Consider the following 19,291-nt stretch of genomic DNA (forward strand, 5'->3'; position numbering starts at 1 on the left):
AGCTTTTACGTAAAGGCTACCCATGGCTGCAAACAGTCTATTGCTTTAAGCAGTTGCATAGAATAGAGTAATGGGATACTAGAAGATTAAACTAATAGGGGAAAAAAAAAAAAAAAGCAAAACAACAACAAAAAACACTGTCCCAGCAGCTTTTGATAAGAGTAGTTAAAACGTCTTTTCTCCCTTCAGCGAAATACAGCGAAAAAGCAGAACTGTGTTTGTATCCAAGTATTACTTGTTTGTTTTCCAGAACAACTAAGCCTGTATAGAGTGCATTGGACTAAATTCTTAGGGGCAGGGGCTGTTCTTGGTCTGTGTATTTACAATGAAGGCTAACTGAGGCCAGACCGTAACTAGGATGTCTGGGTAATAAGTAATAATGGGTCAGTGGTGTGCAGACAGTAAATACAAACAGGCAAGATGCTGCCACGTTCACATACCTCTTGTACGGAGCGAGCTGCTGGCTTGTCTTGATGATTGGCCAGTATTAAAAACGGCAAAGTACATAACTGTGGGTGCTGGAGAGCTGAATGCAGTTCATTCCTAGCAGTTTCTAGGTCATCTTCAGAGGAGGCACTGTCTAATACAAATATTACCCCTTGGGATCCTTGGTAGTAACGACTCCAGTATTTCCTGATATTGTCAGCCCCTTTCAAGACAGTAATAAGAGCTAATTAAAATAAATATAATTAAACAGTCTTAACACTTATAAGCAAAAATAACCCTTCTACTTAGAACAATCAAAGCAATCTACTAAATTTTCTCTCATAAATATACATTAAAAAAAGCAACCATAAATCCAGGACACACGTACACAAACACAAACATAGAAACTAACATCGTTTAAATAAGGAAAGAATGTGACTCAAGGCATTGAAAGTTTCTGCTCCATAAACAATTACTGGCAGAACTACTACACTTTCAATGCTGGCTGGGCTAATCCCATACTTTCTCACTGAAATATACTGATAATAACAAGTAAACAGGACATCCTTTGCCCATTTTTTTTTCCTTAGCCATGTAGCTTAACCTGTGGTTCCAGTCATGTCAGTTGTTCATTATTAAGTATGGTAAGGTCTTTCAGTTCACCCCCAAACCATCAAATACTTCATAATCAGTGAAAAAAGGTGTTAGGGAAACCTTCTAAAGTTACAATTACACATTTAATGAGGAAAATGGTGATACAGTAGTGAGTTGAACAGGGAATGAGGAGATAGGGTGACAAAGGTATTTGCAAAGGTATTAATTTCAACTACTTTTACTGTCTCAGCCACATGACAGATTCTGGAAGAGCCCAACACTAGACATGTGACTGACTGTACAGGCTTATGTGCCACAGTAAATTTTAGGACACAGTTCAGTGGCACTCAGCCAACTCAACAGAAGCCAAGCAATAAGGTTATCTATAAAGCTTTTGTCTCCCCTGGAGAGCAGCATATGTTGTAACACTGAGGTAGGAAAAAAAATTATTTGACAGCTGTCAAACTATCTAAACAACAATTTGGACATAGGCTATTCTTTGAATGTCTGAATCTGGCACTACACTCATGGGGACTACCATTAAAAAGTGAACAGCAACAGCAATACTGTAGGAGAAAACTTGACATGTCTGCAAGACAGTGATTTGAAAAAATGTGCTGATTTTTTTTTTTATATACATACACTTTACATACAATATTCTTACTTTGAGATAAGGAAAAGTGAGTTTTAACGTAGACATGCATACTAAGTTCTGATAATAAGAAAGCTCCATTTTCTGATGGAATAGAACACCTGACTACAAAGTTTTTGACCAACATGTCAAAATGAAAAAATTATATAATAATAATAATATAATAATGCAATAAAATGGGAATTTAATGCAATACAATTACTATAACTTTGCTCTGACACTTAAAATATTAAGTTAATTTGTGCATTGTACAACTGAAAAAAGACACTAAAAACAGGTGAAGAAATCAAAATTTAAGAAGAAATTCACACCGTTACACTTTACGCATCCAACACTGAGTATTCAAATCTCACTCCACGGAGTTACTCCCTTCACAGTACTGATGACAATGGAACCTGAAGAACTCAGTCTGTCTTGCACCCAGCACAATCTAGATGGCTAATGAACTTTGTGAATACACACTTTTTCCTATAAAGAATACTGGATTCAAATCTGAACGCTGTTTTTCTGCAAAAGACCTAAAGGATTGGTTACTTGACAGTCATAGGATTTAGTCAAGACCTTGCTTAATTTCTTTACTAATTTAACCAGTATCGTGAAATAATAATGCACGAATAGGACATGTATTTCTTTCATTTTATTGTCAAGTTCAGAAGATCAACATTACTTACACAGGAGAGGGATTGCATTGGAAGTTAATTGTATGTTTCCTTACCACTGTAATATTTATCAATTGTATTTGTAGAGAAATGAAAGAATTTCATAGCACCTATTATATACACCAGTCCTTCCAAATAACTCACTGTATCAGAACCAAGGAGAACTAGCAGACACAGGAGTTTTCAGCCTGAGAGACTCTACTTAACACAGCACTGCACAGCAGTGTCAGCCACAGCCATGAGTATCACATTACTTAAAAAAATAAATAAATTATCATTTTCAGTGAACTAAAAGGCCAACACCATGACCAGTTATTTGAAGGTGTTTTTTGTGTTTTTGTTTGTTTGTTTGTTTTTTTGTTGTCCTAGTAATATAACAACTCTCACCTACCCTAAGATTCAGCCAGCTTCTTTTCAACCACATGTTGCTGCCAAACACGGAGTTTTATCTTAGTAAGAATACTGACTATTTCTAAGGAAATAAACCTCTGTGCTTCATTCATGGCAGTATGAGGCTACCTTTATTTCTCTTCTTTTCAGTGCTTGTAAGAGAACAGAACATAGCTTCACAGAAGAACTTTACTGAAAAGCACTTGAAGGTGTCAAAATTGTTAGCTGTCAAACTTGCAGCATGTCTGCATCGATAGCACAAATGCCACACAGACTTTGCATCAAGATAGTCTATCTAGCCTGTGCGTGAAACCTTGCATTAAACTCAAGTTTATGAAAAACATCTCTTTCACCTCTTCTCTGCCTTCCATGCTTCCCCACTGAGAAGTCAGGCCTTCAGTATTTTCCCTATTAGCTAACACAGGTGCTGTCTCCAGCTTTGAAATTCCAGCTATTCTGATATTTAAAACTGTTAGAACAACATTTAGGTTACAAGCACTTGCACACTTTAAAAACACCATATATACACTTATCTGTGAAGAGGCAGTTCGATCTCCTTAAGCTTCTCCTTAGGTATGTTATACTGCCATCTTAAAATAAAATGTGGAATTTAAAATAAAAATCTCCTGCTCTAGTCAGAGGAAAGGATGAAAAGAAAACATGTGCCCTACAATATACTCTAACATTTATTAAGCCTTAAGTCTAAAGCTTTAATATTCTGAAATAGGTGACACACCACAGTAAACTGGACTTTATAGATGACAATTGTTTTCAGCCTTCCTTCTCCCCCCCTCCCCCTTTTTTCCCCTCTAACCACACAGAAAGTCCTCTAGAGCAAGGAAAGAATGGCTGGCAACTAGAAAAGCATCCACCAGTTTCCTCTCTACCCACTATGCCATGTCTACTCTCCATCCACCCCTGCTGAAGACTCTGCAACAGCTGGGATCACAGATGAAACAACACAACTCCTCAGACTGAAGACTGCTACCAGCGCATCTCAGATGTACCCTCATCTTAACTGGAAGTCATACCTTCAGCTACAGCACAGATAATCTCTTATGGAAAGCTCTTTATGTATCTCTCTCTCTGGCACTTGACACCAGCAGGCATATGAAGAATGCAGTAAGTCTAACACAGCTGTGTTATTTCTGTCTGTCTAGCCCTTCTGCTGACTGGCTCACAAAACTTTGAATCAGCTTTAGCCTTTCAAATCTTTTCTGGCTAGCATCAAAAACTCAAAACCTTTTTTTTTTGGTGTGTGTGTGGGGGGGAATGAGGTGAAGGGGTGGGTGGGCATTGCTCGTAAAATGTAGGTGTAGTTTATGATGATAAACTAGGATACTATCTGTATGCCACCCGTTAATTCAGCCTGAAGAAAACAGAAGACGGTTTGCTTAAAACAAACAAACAAACAAACAAAAAAAAAAAAAGTATCTACTTTTCACAAAAATCCTACTCAACTAAAAACAGCCCCTACTCTGCAGAAAGTAAAACTAGAAAACGAGTGCTGGTTTTTTTTGCTTATCCTATTGTAGATAGGCAAACAGCGCTTACATGACTCCTGTTTCCTTTGAGTTAAATGGTAAATGTCTATTCACACTATAAAAAGCTAATTGTAGAACAATATTTTTCCCACAACAGTGGAAAGATCACTACTGCTCAATCCTTGTCTGAATTTCCTCAGGACTCAACAAAGTCAGCAAACAGGTGTAAATGATCTCTTATCTATGAAATGAGGAAACTATGTGAAAGAGCTTAGGCACTATTTGAACAGAAGGCTTGTTCATGATTGATAGCAAACAGATCCATCTTTAATGCTTTCAGAAGCTGAACATCTCTGTGCAACTCACAGCTTGGACAGCTCATCAGGGTCATCTAAAAATGTCATCTGCTAAGATGTTCTGTAAACTGTTAGATGCAGATATGTCGCAGATGGCATTACATACACTCCATGACCAGATTTTGTAGAGGTGTCAACTGCCTTTTAGTCAAATACAGTAACGAGATTTTATTGCTTTGTTTTAGTATGTCCCTGTGAGGATTACTTAGGCTGGCATTTACTTGTGGGATCAGTTTTCTGATGACTAAATAGTTGAAATTTAGCTGCTCTACCAGCCTGTGTTGTTAAAATAGCGTTCAGTCTTCCCCGCTTTCTCCACAGAAGAAAGGAAGGCGGCTTGCCCATACCTATTTAAAAATTAAATGCTAATTAACAGGTCATCATAACCTCCTTCTACTTCATCTTTTTCTTTACTATCTGCCGGCTATTGCCATCTTCTCCAGGTGTTTACATTTTCCATTCAACTTGTTTTGCATGACACTATGACTACCCCTCCTACTCTCTCTCACTCTTTACTTCCAAATTAGGACAAAATACGCATGCTTTGTTTAACCAATCCTGTTTAAAAGTTATTGGTTCTCGAGCTCTCACCTACACAATTCATTCAGCTAGTTTAAGGGTGTGAATTTATTACTTTTCATGAAGCTTAAGGAGAAACAGCAGTGGGGAGGACAGTTCTCTTATCCTGGGCTTGCTCAACTGCATGGAACTTCAAGCATCCCTCATACTAGTCACTCCACTTTTGCTAACTGGTTAATATGTTTTGTCTTAAATGGAATTTAAAAGATGATTACACAACATGTTGATTATGTATGCACATGCAAAAGGACTTTACATAGCTTACAAAAACCTAACACAAACACGTGACAATATGTCTTAGTACATAAAACAGAGAAAGTTAATAAACCCTATAACATTTTGTTAGCATTTTTAGAATCAGTAAGAATAAAAAGAGCTATTCTCATCCAAAAATCATTAATTTAAATTTGACCAGGTTCAAATAGGCTTACTGAAAAAACAAAAACAAAAACAAACAAAAAACCACCCACAATTGTAAATTATTAGGTGGCCTCCAGTTTGGTCCTATAATCTTGACATAGGCCTAAGTATCCACATCATGACAACTGCCCTGATTTTATATTCTGCTCTGACAGCATTACAGCACTGAATGACTGAATAAATATACTGAATAAATGGTGGATGCAGGCTCTGGATCTCAAGGCTGGAAAGAAACTACTTAGAGCCAAAAAAAAAAAAAAAAATGCACCTTCATTATCTGTCTTGAGAATAAAACTCAGCATTCAGCATCCCAAATTTCTTTTATTAAAACAGTGTTAGAAATTTCCAAACAATACATTAGCATGCTTTACTTTTCCATTCTTTCCCCGCTCTTCCTTATGTTCATCAAACAGAGTTTTATTCATAATTTTCACCCGAGATTACTGCACCATAGCAGTAAATCATCAAATCTATAATTTGTTTTTACACCATTACTCAGTTAAGTTGTATAATTCAGAGAGATGTTTCAAGTTACCATAGTAAGAGTGCCTTCTGCAAGAACATGGTTTGGGGCACACCACATCTTCACAGTAATTCAAACTATAGACAGTATTTTATGGACAACATTTTTGGAAGAAAGTGGTACTTTAATTTCACAAAAAGCAGGAAGGAATTGTGGTGTATCAAAATAAAAAGAATAAAAAATAGAAAGTTCAGCTTGGTCGGTAACTAAAGGAAGATTTCTTTTTCAAATAATTCAAGCAAATGAAGGTAGAGTTCTTTTTCAAGTAATTCAAGCAGGCCTAAGTTTGATTTGAAAGCTATATATTCTTACTCGGAATCAAATGTTTATAAATTAAACATTTAATATTTACGGAATTGAATGAAAACACTGATTTCTGGTAGGGAGGCAGTCTAGCTTAACAAATAAAAATAATAAAAAAGCAAAAACAGGATTTTTGTTTTGCTTTAATATTCTAGTATCGTATTCTTTAAAAAAAAATGCAAAAAGCACAGCAAACTTTGTTCCATGTCCCAAAAATTGAAGACTGATGAAGAAATAATCAAACCAGAACAGATGAAAGAAGACAACTGTTTTCTATGCGCTTTGCATGAAGTTTTACAATCCCTACAGAAATGAAGAAACAAAATCTGTCTTCATTAGCCGCTCCAGCAGTCAACCAGCACACTCAAAACTAGCACCATCTTCGACCTCGAGGAAGGATATTGGTTCAGCCAAACAAAAAGGATACTACACATTCAGCATCTGTTTCACATAACTGCTTGGCTGCTGAATACAAGAACCTTAAACAGTATGACTTTTGCTCTTTATTTTCCTTAAATATTGGCTGTTACTACTTTGGTGTACAAACATACATGAAGCTTTCAATTTTCAGTCACCTAAGCCTAAAAGATAATTTTAAAATAGAGTATCAAAAATTAAAAATATATTGAATTTCATGCTTTGAATAGCATGCAAGAATGGACAGTGATTTTTAAAAACAGATGCCCCTGTCTTCCTCCAGGTTTCCCTCCAGCTTTCCAAGATCAAATGCCTGGACTAGACCTTCAAACTAAAGGAAATTTAGATAACAATGCCTTAACAAATGAATAATTAAAAAAAACATAGGCTTATCTTTGATAACACCATAGGCAGAAACTACTACTTTTTACTTTCTTTTCAATCTTTCTCAACTTTATGTACTGTTGTGAAAAATGGATTTTAAATTCCAGCCCCAATGATTTATCATTTTTAAATCTAAAACAGCTAATATTTTGGTATGATGAGATTTAGACACTGCATCTTTTCATAATCAAAAGAATAAATGCTATACCTCCAAGTTCTTTTACATTCAAGATGGCATTCTGGAATGGCACTGCTTTTATGCTAAAACCTAAAAACAGAAAAGAGATTAAAATGCGATTTGTCAAAGAGGCCATTTGAAATCAATTCCATACATTTAGAAAAGACTACATTTTTCACCAAAAAACAAAACAAAACAAAACATAACGCAATATTTTGCATATGAAATTCTGTTTAAACATGATGTTTTTAAAATATCAGTTGCAGGGTGCAGGGAGACAAATCAGCAAGAGCTAAGACATTTACAAAGATACAATTTACTAGCTGGCATACATTAAACACAGCACAAAATTTCCACCCAAGTCATCTACCATTTGGTAAGGAGATAGAATGAAATACATTTTTATACAATAATCTTTTAATGCAGCTGGAATTGAAGCTTAGATTTCAAATTGCCAATAACATGACGTGATTCTTGTACAATTTTTTAGGAAACGTGGAAGATAATGTGTTATTTAAATCACTTTGTCTTACGTTTAAACGTCACAGGTTTTAGTTACACTTAGAGCATTAATTCTGTCTATAAATATTATTAACAAAAAGACCCTTTTGCAGTGCTGAGTGGTATTTACTAAAGTGGTTTCAAGCACACTAGAAGTATCTGTGAACCTTCTATTAGCCTGTTATATGCTTAAATATATATATATAGTAATTGATGTTTTCTTCTACCTGGAAATTAAGACAGCCAAAAGAAAGGTAATTAGCAAGGCTTGCAGCAAACCATCAATGTACTACATCCTAAACTATAGATACATATGGACATGTACGTGTATATAAGAAAAATCACACCTGTTCTTTCAGCATAAAATATCCAGATAGACATTGAATTGATTTCCATCTATCACAAGCAGTTTCATGATTACATACCTACAAACTAAGTTAACCAGTTTTCAAGAATGTGTGTCGCTCTGGGTTCATTAGCTATCATTTAACATACACACAGAATTTGTTCTCCCAGATCAGACCAATAAGGTATTCCCGTACCCTAACTCCAACCCCAATCACTATTAGGTGCAGAACAGGAACATGCAAGAAATTCTGAAAGGGATAATTTTGAAATGGCTTGTTGTCTTAAAATAATTCCTAAACTATTCCAAAAAAACTAAGAACTGGAATGGACATGAATGGACTTGATGAGAAAATCAAAAATACAGGGTATGGTTTGAAAACCAAATGGAGAAGCTGTCACGTATTTACTGATCCTCAATATATTTTCTAATCTAGCAAAGGTTACAAATAGATATATACATTTGTTATGAACTGAGTATCCTAACTAGTTATCCTTTTGATTTGGATGCCACCCAGTTTTCTCTGGAGTCCATTTGCATTGCTCAAAGTTGCCTAACTACACAATAAGATTTTGATGCTACTATCTAGAAACATGTCAGAAACTTATTTTTAAAATGAGTTGTATTTATATTATTTCCTTTGATAGATTGATATTGCTGTTTACATTGCTGTTACTATTTCTTTCAGGGTCCAAAGTGTTAAAGTTTATTTTGCACTAATTTCAGGTGAACTCCAAAGATAAAGAGAAAAAAAGACAAATTACTCAACAATCTCGTGCTAACCTTTTGAATTAGGCATTGACATCTACTCCATACAATGAGGTGTCAGATCATTTTAGCATTCCTAATTACACCACGATAATGGATTAATTATGCATTCTTGTACCTGTTTTACTTTGTTTACTTACTGTTTTATTAAATAACCTTATGTTCTTGTAATTCAAGCAAAGACACACTGAAAACCAGTTAGGGTTGCTAAAGGATGGTCATGTAAAATTTAAGACCATGTAAGCTGTGCTTACAGCTTCAGTATAAAGCCATAAAACAAACTATTACACACAAGTTACTCGCACAACACTCACTATCTGTTCCCCCTGCAATTCAACCTTAATAAACTGCTGTAGCCACACATCCAGATTTCTTCTACCTCTGTGGTCCTAATCTGTCTTCTTTTTGAACCTGGGAGGCAGGTATTCCTTTTATCCCTTTTTCTTATTCTACAAGGTTTTTTGATTGTTTTATTTTGTCTTGGGCTTTTTTTTTGTTTGTTTTTTGCTTTTTTTTTTTCAATATTAAGTACTTCTGGTTCTTTTATATCAGCATGCATATTCAAATTTTTGCAGCTAAGAAGCCTTTTAGCTGCTGTTGTGCCTGTTTCTACACATCTTTTCAATACCACTCAAACTTTTTGTAAATAATCTGCTCTGACTACATAAACAAGTCTCTTTGCTGATCTAAAAGGAAGGATTATCACCAGAAATAATTTCCATTATGTTAGTCTTTTGTATGCCAGCATATACCACAAAGAAGAACTGACCAATTATAAGAAATTAAGTATGATGTAATTTTCAGAGCTTCACTACCCCATGCTAATTTATATTATGTTCTCTATTCTGATTGTATAACAAGACTGCTCAAAAGCCAAAACTAAAGAGAAGAAAGAAACCTTTTAATGTCTGTCTCCAGCAAACTGCTATTGTCTGTTTCATAAGGTTCTATTTTATTAGACCACAATGTCTGCTTTGACTTTTGACATATTCCAAATTGTATGCTTTCATGGATATTCCCCAATGTACAGCCGAACATGGAGAGTAAAGTTGGGTTAGCTTCAAAACAATACATTATTTATCTTCAAAAGCAAGATTAAACTGAAGTTCTCTACTGCCATTGCTGTGTGTTTCAGAAATTAACTTTTGGCAACACCAAAAGCACACGCCATGGCATAAAGGCAGCATCCTACCTGTGGTAGACACTATATTCTCTGGGCTTTCACTGCAAAGTTGTGACAGAAGACTTGTCTTGCCGGAACCAGTGAGGCCTATGCAAACCAAGTCGTATTCAGGTCGTGGTGGTGGTGGTCCCTTGCAGCAAAGTGCTCTAAAACACTGCCAGGAAGAAACACAAGAGGAAGAAATTACTTCTTTTTTTTGCAAATATTTATTGAACAAGATTTTAAAATCAGATTTATAAGTTGAAAGGTGCTAGACAGAAGCAAAATATTAGTCTAACCTACTGTTTTGGCAAAATCAGCAGTTAATAGAGTGAGATCAGCTCAACTAAAATCTAGAACAGCTTTACAACAAAATTTAAATATACCTGTTAACTTTTCACCTAAACCTCATGGAGCTGGATTGAAGAAAGTGACTTGAATTTCTTGAATAGCATGAACAGTGCACATACAGTGAAATGTATGAGCTCTACTTTACTCTGCAGTCGGGTATTCATGAGTTTGCTTCCAGAAGGAAAACTGGTAGAAAACGCCTGTGCCAACTTAATGCAGTACCTGCTGTGAACATCAAAGCAGCTTCTGAACAGCTGCTGACCAGGCTTACCCTGTTGTCACAAGAAAGAATCAGAGAGCTTTGCTTCACTGATTTCCTTCCTGGGCTTGCTTTGTCATGTGCATAGGAGTAAAGTACTTGTCCTACCCAACAATTTCAGCTGTTAAAGAGTATAGCTTGCAAGAAATGTATTTTGCTGGACATAGTTCTGGCCATAAAAATGCAGATCTCTCACTGTTCCCTGGAGAAGTGAATTAATCACAACAAAGAATATAAATCACTTATGTAAAGCCTACTTTAGAGTTCTGCTCACGTCTCTTAAATAATATTGCCAAAATAGGCCAGACCCATCCAACAGGTCCCTTAAGCCCTTAGTAAGGCTCATTAGACCCTTCTTTATACATTATATGGAAAACTTTTACATAAAAAACTAAAATCATACCATTGTGGGATAGCTAGCAATTCTGTATTTAAGGTGTAAGTCCAAGATACGTATTTTGGGGTGGAGAGGATGTAAGTACTTTTCCCCAGTATCTGCTACCTTCACATAAGAATACATCTGCTGTAACAAGTACCAGAAAATGTGTCTGTGCAGCCATTCCTTCTCTCTCTCATGCCTTTTGTCTTTACATAGTCCTAGCTTTTGAACCTCCAGCAACAGATATCTGAGACTCCACAACTATACCAAGAGTGCAGCTGATTACTAGATTTAATTCATTTTTACCATCTTAACCACAACTAATCACAGCACTGGGTAAATAAGCTCAGTCTTTACAAACACATTCTAGTACTTGTCTATGTGACTACCCATCCCCTTTCATTGATGACAACTGCAGGAAACAAGAAACTGAAGAGAAGTTAGTAAGACACTGCAGCAAATAGCAGGTTCTGGGACTATGAGCAGACCATCTAAAGATAGCGTGATTATGAAAAGATAGTTCATTATGACTACGGAAGTTTTATTGGTTTCCTTCTGCATAGATGTTAAATTATTCTATTTACACGTGTATTGTAGCCATACCAGCAGCACGATTGAGGCTTTTTTTTCCAAGAGAATTCTTAATGTGCAATGTCTCACATTTTAATGGATACTTGTAATAATATATTTTAATTTTGTAAACTTGTTCTACAGTGTTCCTGCTCAAGTTCAATGAACAACTCTACCACTGAAAACATCACTATACAAACAGAGTGGTAACTGCAGTCCTGTTTTCTCAGCAGCTTAAAGTTACATGGCCCTAAACAAAACCAGGGATATCCAGTAGAGACTAAGCCTCCATGCTTACCACTTTGGAAGCTGCATCCAGCAGCTCCACAAGAACTGTGGAAGAAGAGAAAATTCAGTGGTCACAGAACAAGAAATAAAACTACATCCTACGTTCTATTTTTGGTTATGAACAGGAAGTGCATCTTGAGATATTTCATTAAGCGTGGACTAAAGCTGCGCTAGTATTTAAGATGTCATATATTACACTTCAGTCAGAAATGCACAGTGTTGCAAGGAATGTGTGTAAGGTGTAAAGAAGCCATTCCCAAAACCCAAAGCACAAACATATAAACAATATTTAGAGTTGTTCAATCCACTATTAACTCTCAGTCATTTCCAAAACCAAGGTGCTCCATTTGAATAATCCAAAGGATGTAAGAGAAATGCGAATAAACAGTCTAACTGGTCTTCAGATACTTGTCATATAGGAACTGCAGTTCTCTTTCATAAATACACAAACCTGGTATGTTCAACAACTATAGCTACTGGATGGGAGAAGAAACAAGAAAAGAGAGGTAAGAGTTAATTGTTTCTGGAGAAAAAAGAAAAAAAAAAAAAAAGGAAAGAGTGGATTTGAAAGTACTTAAAATAGAACAATACAGTATCTTGCAAAAATGTATGTGTTTAGCCAGTTTTGGAAAAAAGCATCTATTAACCCAGGAAACTGGGAGCAATTAGGTGCTGCAGTCTGCAGGAAAATGTACAATATTCAGTCCCACTGTTACTTTCATTTTACTAGCGTGTGTGCACATGCTGCGCGCGCAAGTTTAATGATATATAAGAGGTAAGGGTAGAAGTTAGCCAGTCTTCCTCTTGCTTAGGGATTTCTATCCCAACCGGATTATTCCAGTTTCAGGTCGATCAGCATTTGAGCTGACAATCCTAGACAGTGGCCCTTTAAAGCCCCACAGAGGTTTCTTCTGGGAAAAGCATTAAATATTGCATCTATAGCAGGGGTGGCCAAACCCTTCTGACATATGTGCCGCTCAGAGATTGAAGCTTTGGGCAGCAAACATTCCTGAATTACTATTCTCTCCAACACATTACACTGCCTCCGGTCATTGAGTCTGTCTTCGCCTACTCATTGTACTTCTCGTTTCACTCTCCATTTTGGGGTGAAATACTCTATTATTTCTGTTTTGTTCTGGACCCATCTCCTGTCTGTTTCTTTTGTTGCCGCTATTTAATAGGGACAAACAGAAGCAAGGGATTTCATGCTTAGTTGGTTAAACACACTCATAATCACACAAAAATACTCTTAAGTTAGTGCAACATATAATGCTAACAAACCAAGCGTCCAGAGTTCTTGAAATCCAGAATTAAGGCTGTAAAGCTCAACCATAATTCTGCTCTGCTCCCCTCCTCCTCTTGCCTATACTTACGAATATAGCCTCTCTTCACTTTTTATTTTTCAATTAAGACATTGTTGAACAAATAGACTCTTAGTACCCAGCATGCATTTCTATCCAGAGGACTGGTTAATCATCTGAAGTTGCTGACAAAATACCAAGGAGAAAAAGAAAATGTAAAGCTTACACATATTAAGCTCCATAATTCTGATATTGTACAAGACCACATAAGCACAAACGAATCTCAAACCTTAAAAAGATAATATAAAAGATAGGATGAAAAAAGTAGATAACTACAATACTAAAGATAGGAAACAACTGGACAAAGCAGCAGAGTAATTGTATGCAAATAATGAAACGTTCAAGACACTTGAATGAAGTTATGCACAGCTAGGAGAGAGGAAAAGGGATATATAATACACTACATTTAAACTGCATGAATACATATGTAGTTAAACAGTGCTAGGTTAAAGATTGGACTCAGTAATATTAGAGGCCTTTTTCAACCTAAATGATTCAATGATTCTATGAATGCCTTGGTGTTAAAACAGTACACTGGGATCTGTGCATTTGACTATGTCAGTTGCAGCTGTAGACACTTCAGTTTCCATACTGCTGCACAGGTGGTATTAACTACTGGGGGGAGAAAAATGATGGGAAGAGGAAAAAGCTACCTATTTTAAGGCACACAACCAGTGAAAATGTTTTTGTGTTTTTTAATCAACAGAATAAGGTCCGTCTTCATCATGTACATCGTTATGTGCAATGATGAGGGCAAAACCGACCAGGTCACTATTCATTTGTGGCTACCACCAGAAATTAATACTCACATAGCCACTGCCATCCAGAAGTGATCTTCAGCACAGATAAAAATACTGAAATTGTAATCAGTAGCCTTCTTTGATAGACCACAACCTGATTTAACAATCACCACTATGCTCAGGCTCCTCCACCACAGTATGGACTAATGATCCAAATTCAGCAGAGGGACCTCAGCTCAAAACCTACTGACAAAGTAGATCCTATTGTTTAACCTGCCTAATCTTCATGTGCACGTGGTAAGCTCACTGGCTGAAACCAAAGGAGAGTCCCACTTCACGGCCTAAACACAATTTCAATTTTATATTGGCTTATTGCCACAGAAAGGCAGACAAGTATATGGCAATATAGACAAGGTAACATAAACCAGGACAAATTATCAAAAAAAAGCAAGGCAATTTCATAGAACAAACATAGTCCTAGTAGCATCCTACATTACAGAAATGTTGCAGGACCATAAAATAGCAACAAACTGCTTGGAGGGGAAGCTCGACTTCTTCCCTCAGACCAATAAGAAAGAAATACATTTGGGTTCATTCACTGAAATTATTCAACATCCACTGTCCAACACTTCACAGTATTTCAGAGGAACTACAGTCCTAGATTCTCAAAAAAAGCAACCACATTTCAGAACCCTTTCAATACCTATATGCTATATGCAGTCACCTGCTGAACTAGACATAAGGCTTAAGTACCAAAACCATACAAATGATGTAGCTCTATTCTTCAAAATGTTTGACAACTCTGCTACCAGCAGAGGAGGCTTGTAGCAAATTAGGTCAAGAAAAATGAACTGGATGGCTTCTAACAAGCCAGATATGACAGTGCTATTCAGAGTACATCATTTCAAAGACTTCCTGGTCACAATGCAATCTTCCTTTGGGTGAAGATGATAAAATCACAGTTGGTGGAATTCTGTCCAAAACATAGAACTTACTGATTTCTCAAGCAAATAAAGTCCTCACTAGTTTAAGGATAAAATAAAGACTTCAAGTCAATTATTTTTGACGATCAAGATCCTCATTCCACATTGCACAAGCATGAAGGACAGTATCTTTGCATTTGGGCAGAAGGTACAGGATCTTTCGCCCTTATCTTCCAGTGAGAGGGACTGCTCCAGGATAAAGGCTTCATCTAGAATCACAGAATCACAGAATTTCTAGGTTGGAAGAGACCTCAAGATCATCGAGCCCAGCCTCTGACCTAACACTAACAGTCCCCACTAAACCATATCCCTAAGCTCTACATCTAAACGTCTTTTAAAGACCTCCAGGGATGGTGACTCCACCACTTCCCTGGGCAGCCCGTTCCAATGTCTAACAACCCTTTCAGTAAAGAAGTTCTTCCTAAGATCCAACCTAAAACTCCTCTGGCGCAACTTTAGCCCATTCCCCCTCGTCCTGTCACCAGGCATGTGGGAGAACAGGCCAACCCCCACCTCGCTACAGCCTCCTTTAAGGTATCTGTAGAGAGCAATAAGGTCTCACCCCTGAGCCTCCTCTTCTCTAGGCTGAACAAGCCCAGCTCCTTCAGCCGCTCCTCGTAGGACTTGTTCTCCAGGCCCCTCACCAGCTTCGTCACCCTTCTCTGGACCCGCTCAAGCACCTCGATGTCCTTCTTGTAGCGAGGGGCCCAAAACTGAACACAGTACTCGAGGTGCGGCCTCACCAGAGCCAAGTACAGGGGGACGATCACCTCCCTAGTCCTGCTGGTCACACTGTTTCTTATGCAAGCCAGGATGCTGTTGGCTTCAGGGCTTTAGCTGCAAGGAAAATTCTTTGAATGCAGTCAAGTTTGTGTGCTACAAAACATAATAATCCTGGGAAAAAAAGAAAAAAAGAAAAAAACAAACAACTGTAAGGCAATGGTATTCCTTCTCCTTGAAACTATAAGCCAAAAGTAATCACTAAACCTCGTGCTCAAAATGGAAAATGTAACTTTCTGACCTTAAACTCCCAGGCACTTCCCCATAAATAACAGAAGAGCAGGAACAAAATTATGACCCTCCACTTCATTCACACTGTCCTCGAAGAAAGCACTGAGAAAAACAAGCATCAGGGTCCTGGATGTGCTTAGACATTCACTATACAAGTATGATGTAAAAGCCTAACAAAATGAAACAGCATATTCACAGGTCATGCTGAGTCAACAAAAGAGCTGAACATAAGCACAGGTGCTACTCTGAACAGGAGACTTCATGGCAGTGACAGATCAAGCTCCAAGGGGGTTCTCAAACACTTCTAAGTTTCATCAAGTGTAGAGCTATTGCTCAATTTGTCTCCCTTCTGATGGTTTGCTTTCCATTTATTTCCCTGCACAAGAATAACTCACATTTCAACCCTTCAGTCCATTCAAATCTAACAGCAAGAGACAAAGGTGAACAGAAGCCTTATGAACAAGTCTTTGCAGTTTCACTACCTAAGAAAATACTGAAAAAGCCCTAAAAATCAATGCACAAAAGGCAGTAGCAACACCACAAAAATGGACAAAGTTAAGGATGTAGCACTACCCGTCATTTCTAATTTCTAGCTAGTAAAGATACAAAATACATACAGACCCCCCCCCAACCCACACCCCCACAAAAAAATAGCATAGAACTATCAGGCTTGCTAAAAGCCATCTATTTCCAGGTTTCCAGCCAAAATAAATAAACAAACAAACAATAAAAAAAAAAGCTTTTCCATGTTTCATTTATGTTACAAGGTACGTTACAGAACTGTGTTTTCTTTTGTTCAGCAAAGCAGGAATTCTTTGTGTTCCATACTGGATCACAAAATCCAGAAAAAAATAATATTGACCACCTGGTATTCTTTGATTTCTCTAATTAATACTGACTAAATGTCAACAGCACACTGTTTTTCTTTCTTCGCCCAGAAAAATATTTGGTACCCAAGACCGTAGGCAGCCTTATTTTATATACACACACTACACGTGGTATTACTTCTGTAATACTATAAGAAAGAATTTATGGTAATACTACAATTCAAATCCCATTTCCAAATGGGTATAGGAACCTAAAAGAAACAAAAATTAGAGAAATACTTGCAAAAAAAAATTAAAACTTGCATTGTATTACTTATTTAAAAGGAAAAACAAACAAACAAACTAAATAAATAAATAAAAAACAAACCTGCTGCTGCCCTAATTCAAACTGCAATAGGAGTCTCAGTCCTCAAGGTAAAAGCTCCCTCATCATACCTGAAGTAAGATTTATGGGATCACACTGGGACTTATGCAGCAAGACAGTTTGAAGAAATTTCAACTATGGTAAAATAAACATAATTAAATTCATTTGAAATGTAGTTGGAAAAAGCAGAAAAGGAGATGGCCACGAAATGACCCAGGATGACAAGTGAGAAGTGTGCAGAAGTGTCTCAATGAAGACATAGGTGATACCATTTAATACATACCCAATAAAAGTAACAAGATCTGAATTTTCATATACTGATTGTATTGAAAGAATACGATATTACTGAAATTTCAGTAACATTATAGAAATAGACAAATGCCAGAGATTTTTTTTTATCAAGCTTCAGCCCACGCTTCCAGAATTGTTGGGCATCATAAGCGTAATTAAAAATAAACAACTCACAGGTTGAGTGCGAGTCTCTGAGTGTATTTTATATATACACACACACACACACACACACACACACACACACACACACACATATATGTGTGTATATATATATACACACACATACATATATTTAAAGAAGAAACCTCAAGAAATTCCAAGTGAGTTTTGAGGGAAAAAGAAGAAGTATTTCATGTTTACTTGAGGCAATGTTTCCTCTGAGATTTATCCCCAGGATATGTCTTGTTCTTTCTTATGAAAGAATTCAAAACTAACATTTGCCATCAAACCTGAAAGCAAAGAGGACAAATCTCTAGAGACAAGAGACCAGACTATTTCCTCTGAAGTCCAGTCCTACTGAACATGTACATAGCTGGGTAGAAGGTCAAGTAAAAAGAGATTGTGGATACCAGTCAAAGAAAAACTGTACAGAACAAAATAGAAGAACCCAAATATCCCATTGATAAAGAATACTAGAATTATTTGGGAAACTACCAGAGAGCAAAATTAAACAGAATTGGGATACTGTAATAATACGTTAACAATAAAAGTATAGTTTCTACTGTCATTTTTATATGTATTTGCTCAGATAATAATTCTCTCTTTGCTCATATCATAAAAGAAATATAGCATAACTATCCCAGCCAAAACCAGGACACAAATTTAGGTACTGACCAACCAAGAAGTTAGCAAACTGATGAATGTTTGGTTGCTCTAAAAATTAACAGGAGGCAAAGAAAAGAAGATACTAGTAAAGACTGATGTAAAAAAAAAAAAAAAGTTACTAAATTAGAAACAGTCTATGCAGTTAACATTGAAATATAAGGAGTGTGCTTTACGAATGTATATACAGTCTAACAGGAATTAATGGGAGGATTTAGATAAAAGGAAGAAGTGGACCAGAGAATAACGATAGCTTGATTTTGCAGGCGGCGCAAGTTTTACAGCCAAGGAATTCTGCTGCCTGGAACATTTAAAACCAGACTGCCTTCCAACTCTACAAAATGAAGTAAAAATTACACTGATGTTGGCAGAGGCACAAATGGGAGATCTAAGGGTATGCTCTACTATCAATTCATGGCATACTTGGATTTGGAGTACTACATAGTCATCGGCAATGGGTATTTCTTATTCTTTAGGCTCTCTTTGAATGCTTTCATTCTTACATGCTTTTTTCATTTTACTATCACAATATACAACTATCACAACATACTATATTTACAAAAATAAGAACCTCTAAGAAGATATGTATTTTGACCAGAAGACCTAGGGAATAGGAAATATGTAGTAACATATACAGGAACTTCTCTTCCTCCCCTGTATAGCAGAAGTTTTACTTGGCTAGCACAACACATTACTACTGTGGGAGGAAACAGGAGACGAACCTAAACAAAAACTATTAATCCAAAATATACAATTGGAGGAAGGCATACAAATCTTAAGTACCATTAAAAATTCTTCAAATTTTAATTAATGACAGCTTCTTTGAATGTAAAAGTTTTTGCCTTGACCAAACTCTGAGGAAGTTAGCTTTGAAAAACTTCAGCCATTTCGAACATCTCATGC

The 19,291-nt window shown here is 36.6% G+C and overlaps 1 protein-coding gene across 10 annotated transcripts in view; it reads right to left on the minus strand.

Annotated features, from left to right (window-relative positions):
- The window catches only part of ARL15 (ARF like GTPase 15), a 236,248-nt gene that overhangs the window by 146,510 nt on the left and 70,447 nt on the right, over window positions 1-19,291 (minus strand). For all 10 annotated transcript variants that reach the window (XM_038170197.2, XM_038170199.2, XM_038170200.2 and 7 more), the window contains 3 exons: window positions 10,173-10,317; window positions 7,396-7,455; window positions 441-649 (listed from right to left, as the gene is read on the minus strand). In XM_038170197.2, the coding sequence (XP_038026125.1) occupies window positions 441-649; window positions 7,396-7,455; window positions 10,173-10,317 (414 nt within the window). The remainder of the gene's footprint in view (window positions 1-440; window positions 650-7,395; window positions 7,456-10,172; window positions 10,318-19,291) is intronic.

The sequence above is a fragment of the Anas platyrhynchos genome, chromosome Z, assembly GCF_047663525.1.
Source record: "Anas platyrhynchos isolate ZD024472 breed Pekin duck chromosome Z, IASCAAS_PekinDuck_T2T, whole genome shotgun sequence".
Classification (NCBI taxonomy): Eukaryota; Metazoa; Chordata; class Aves; order Anseriformes; family Anatidae; genus Anas; species Anas platyrhynchos.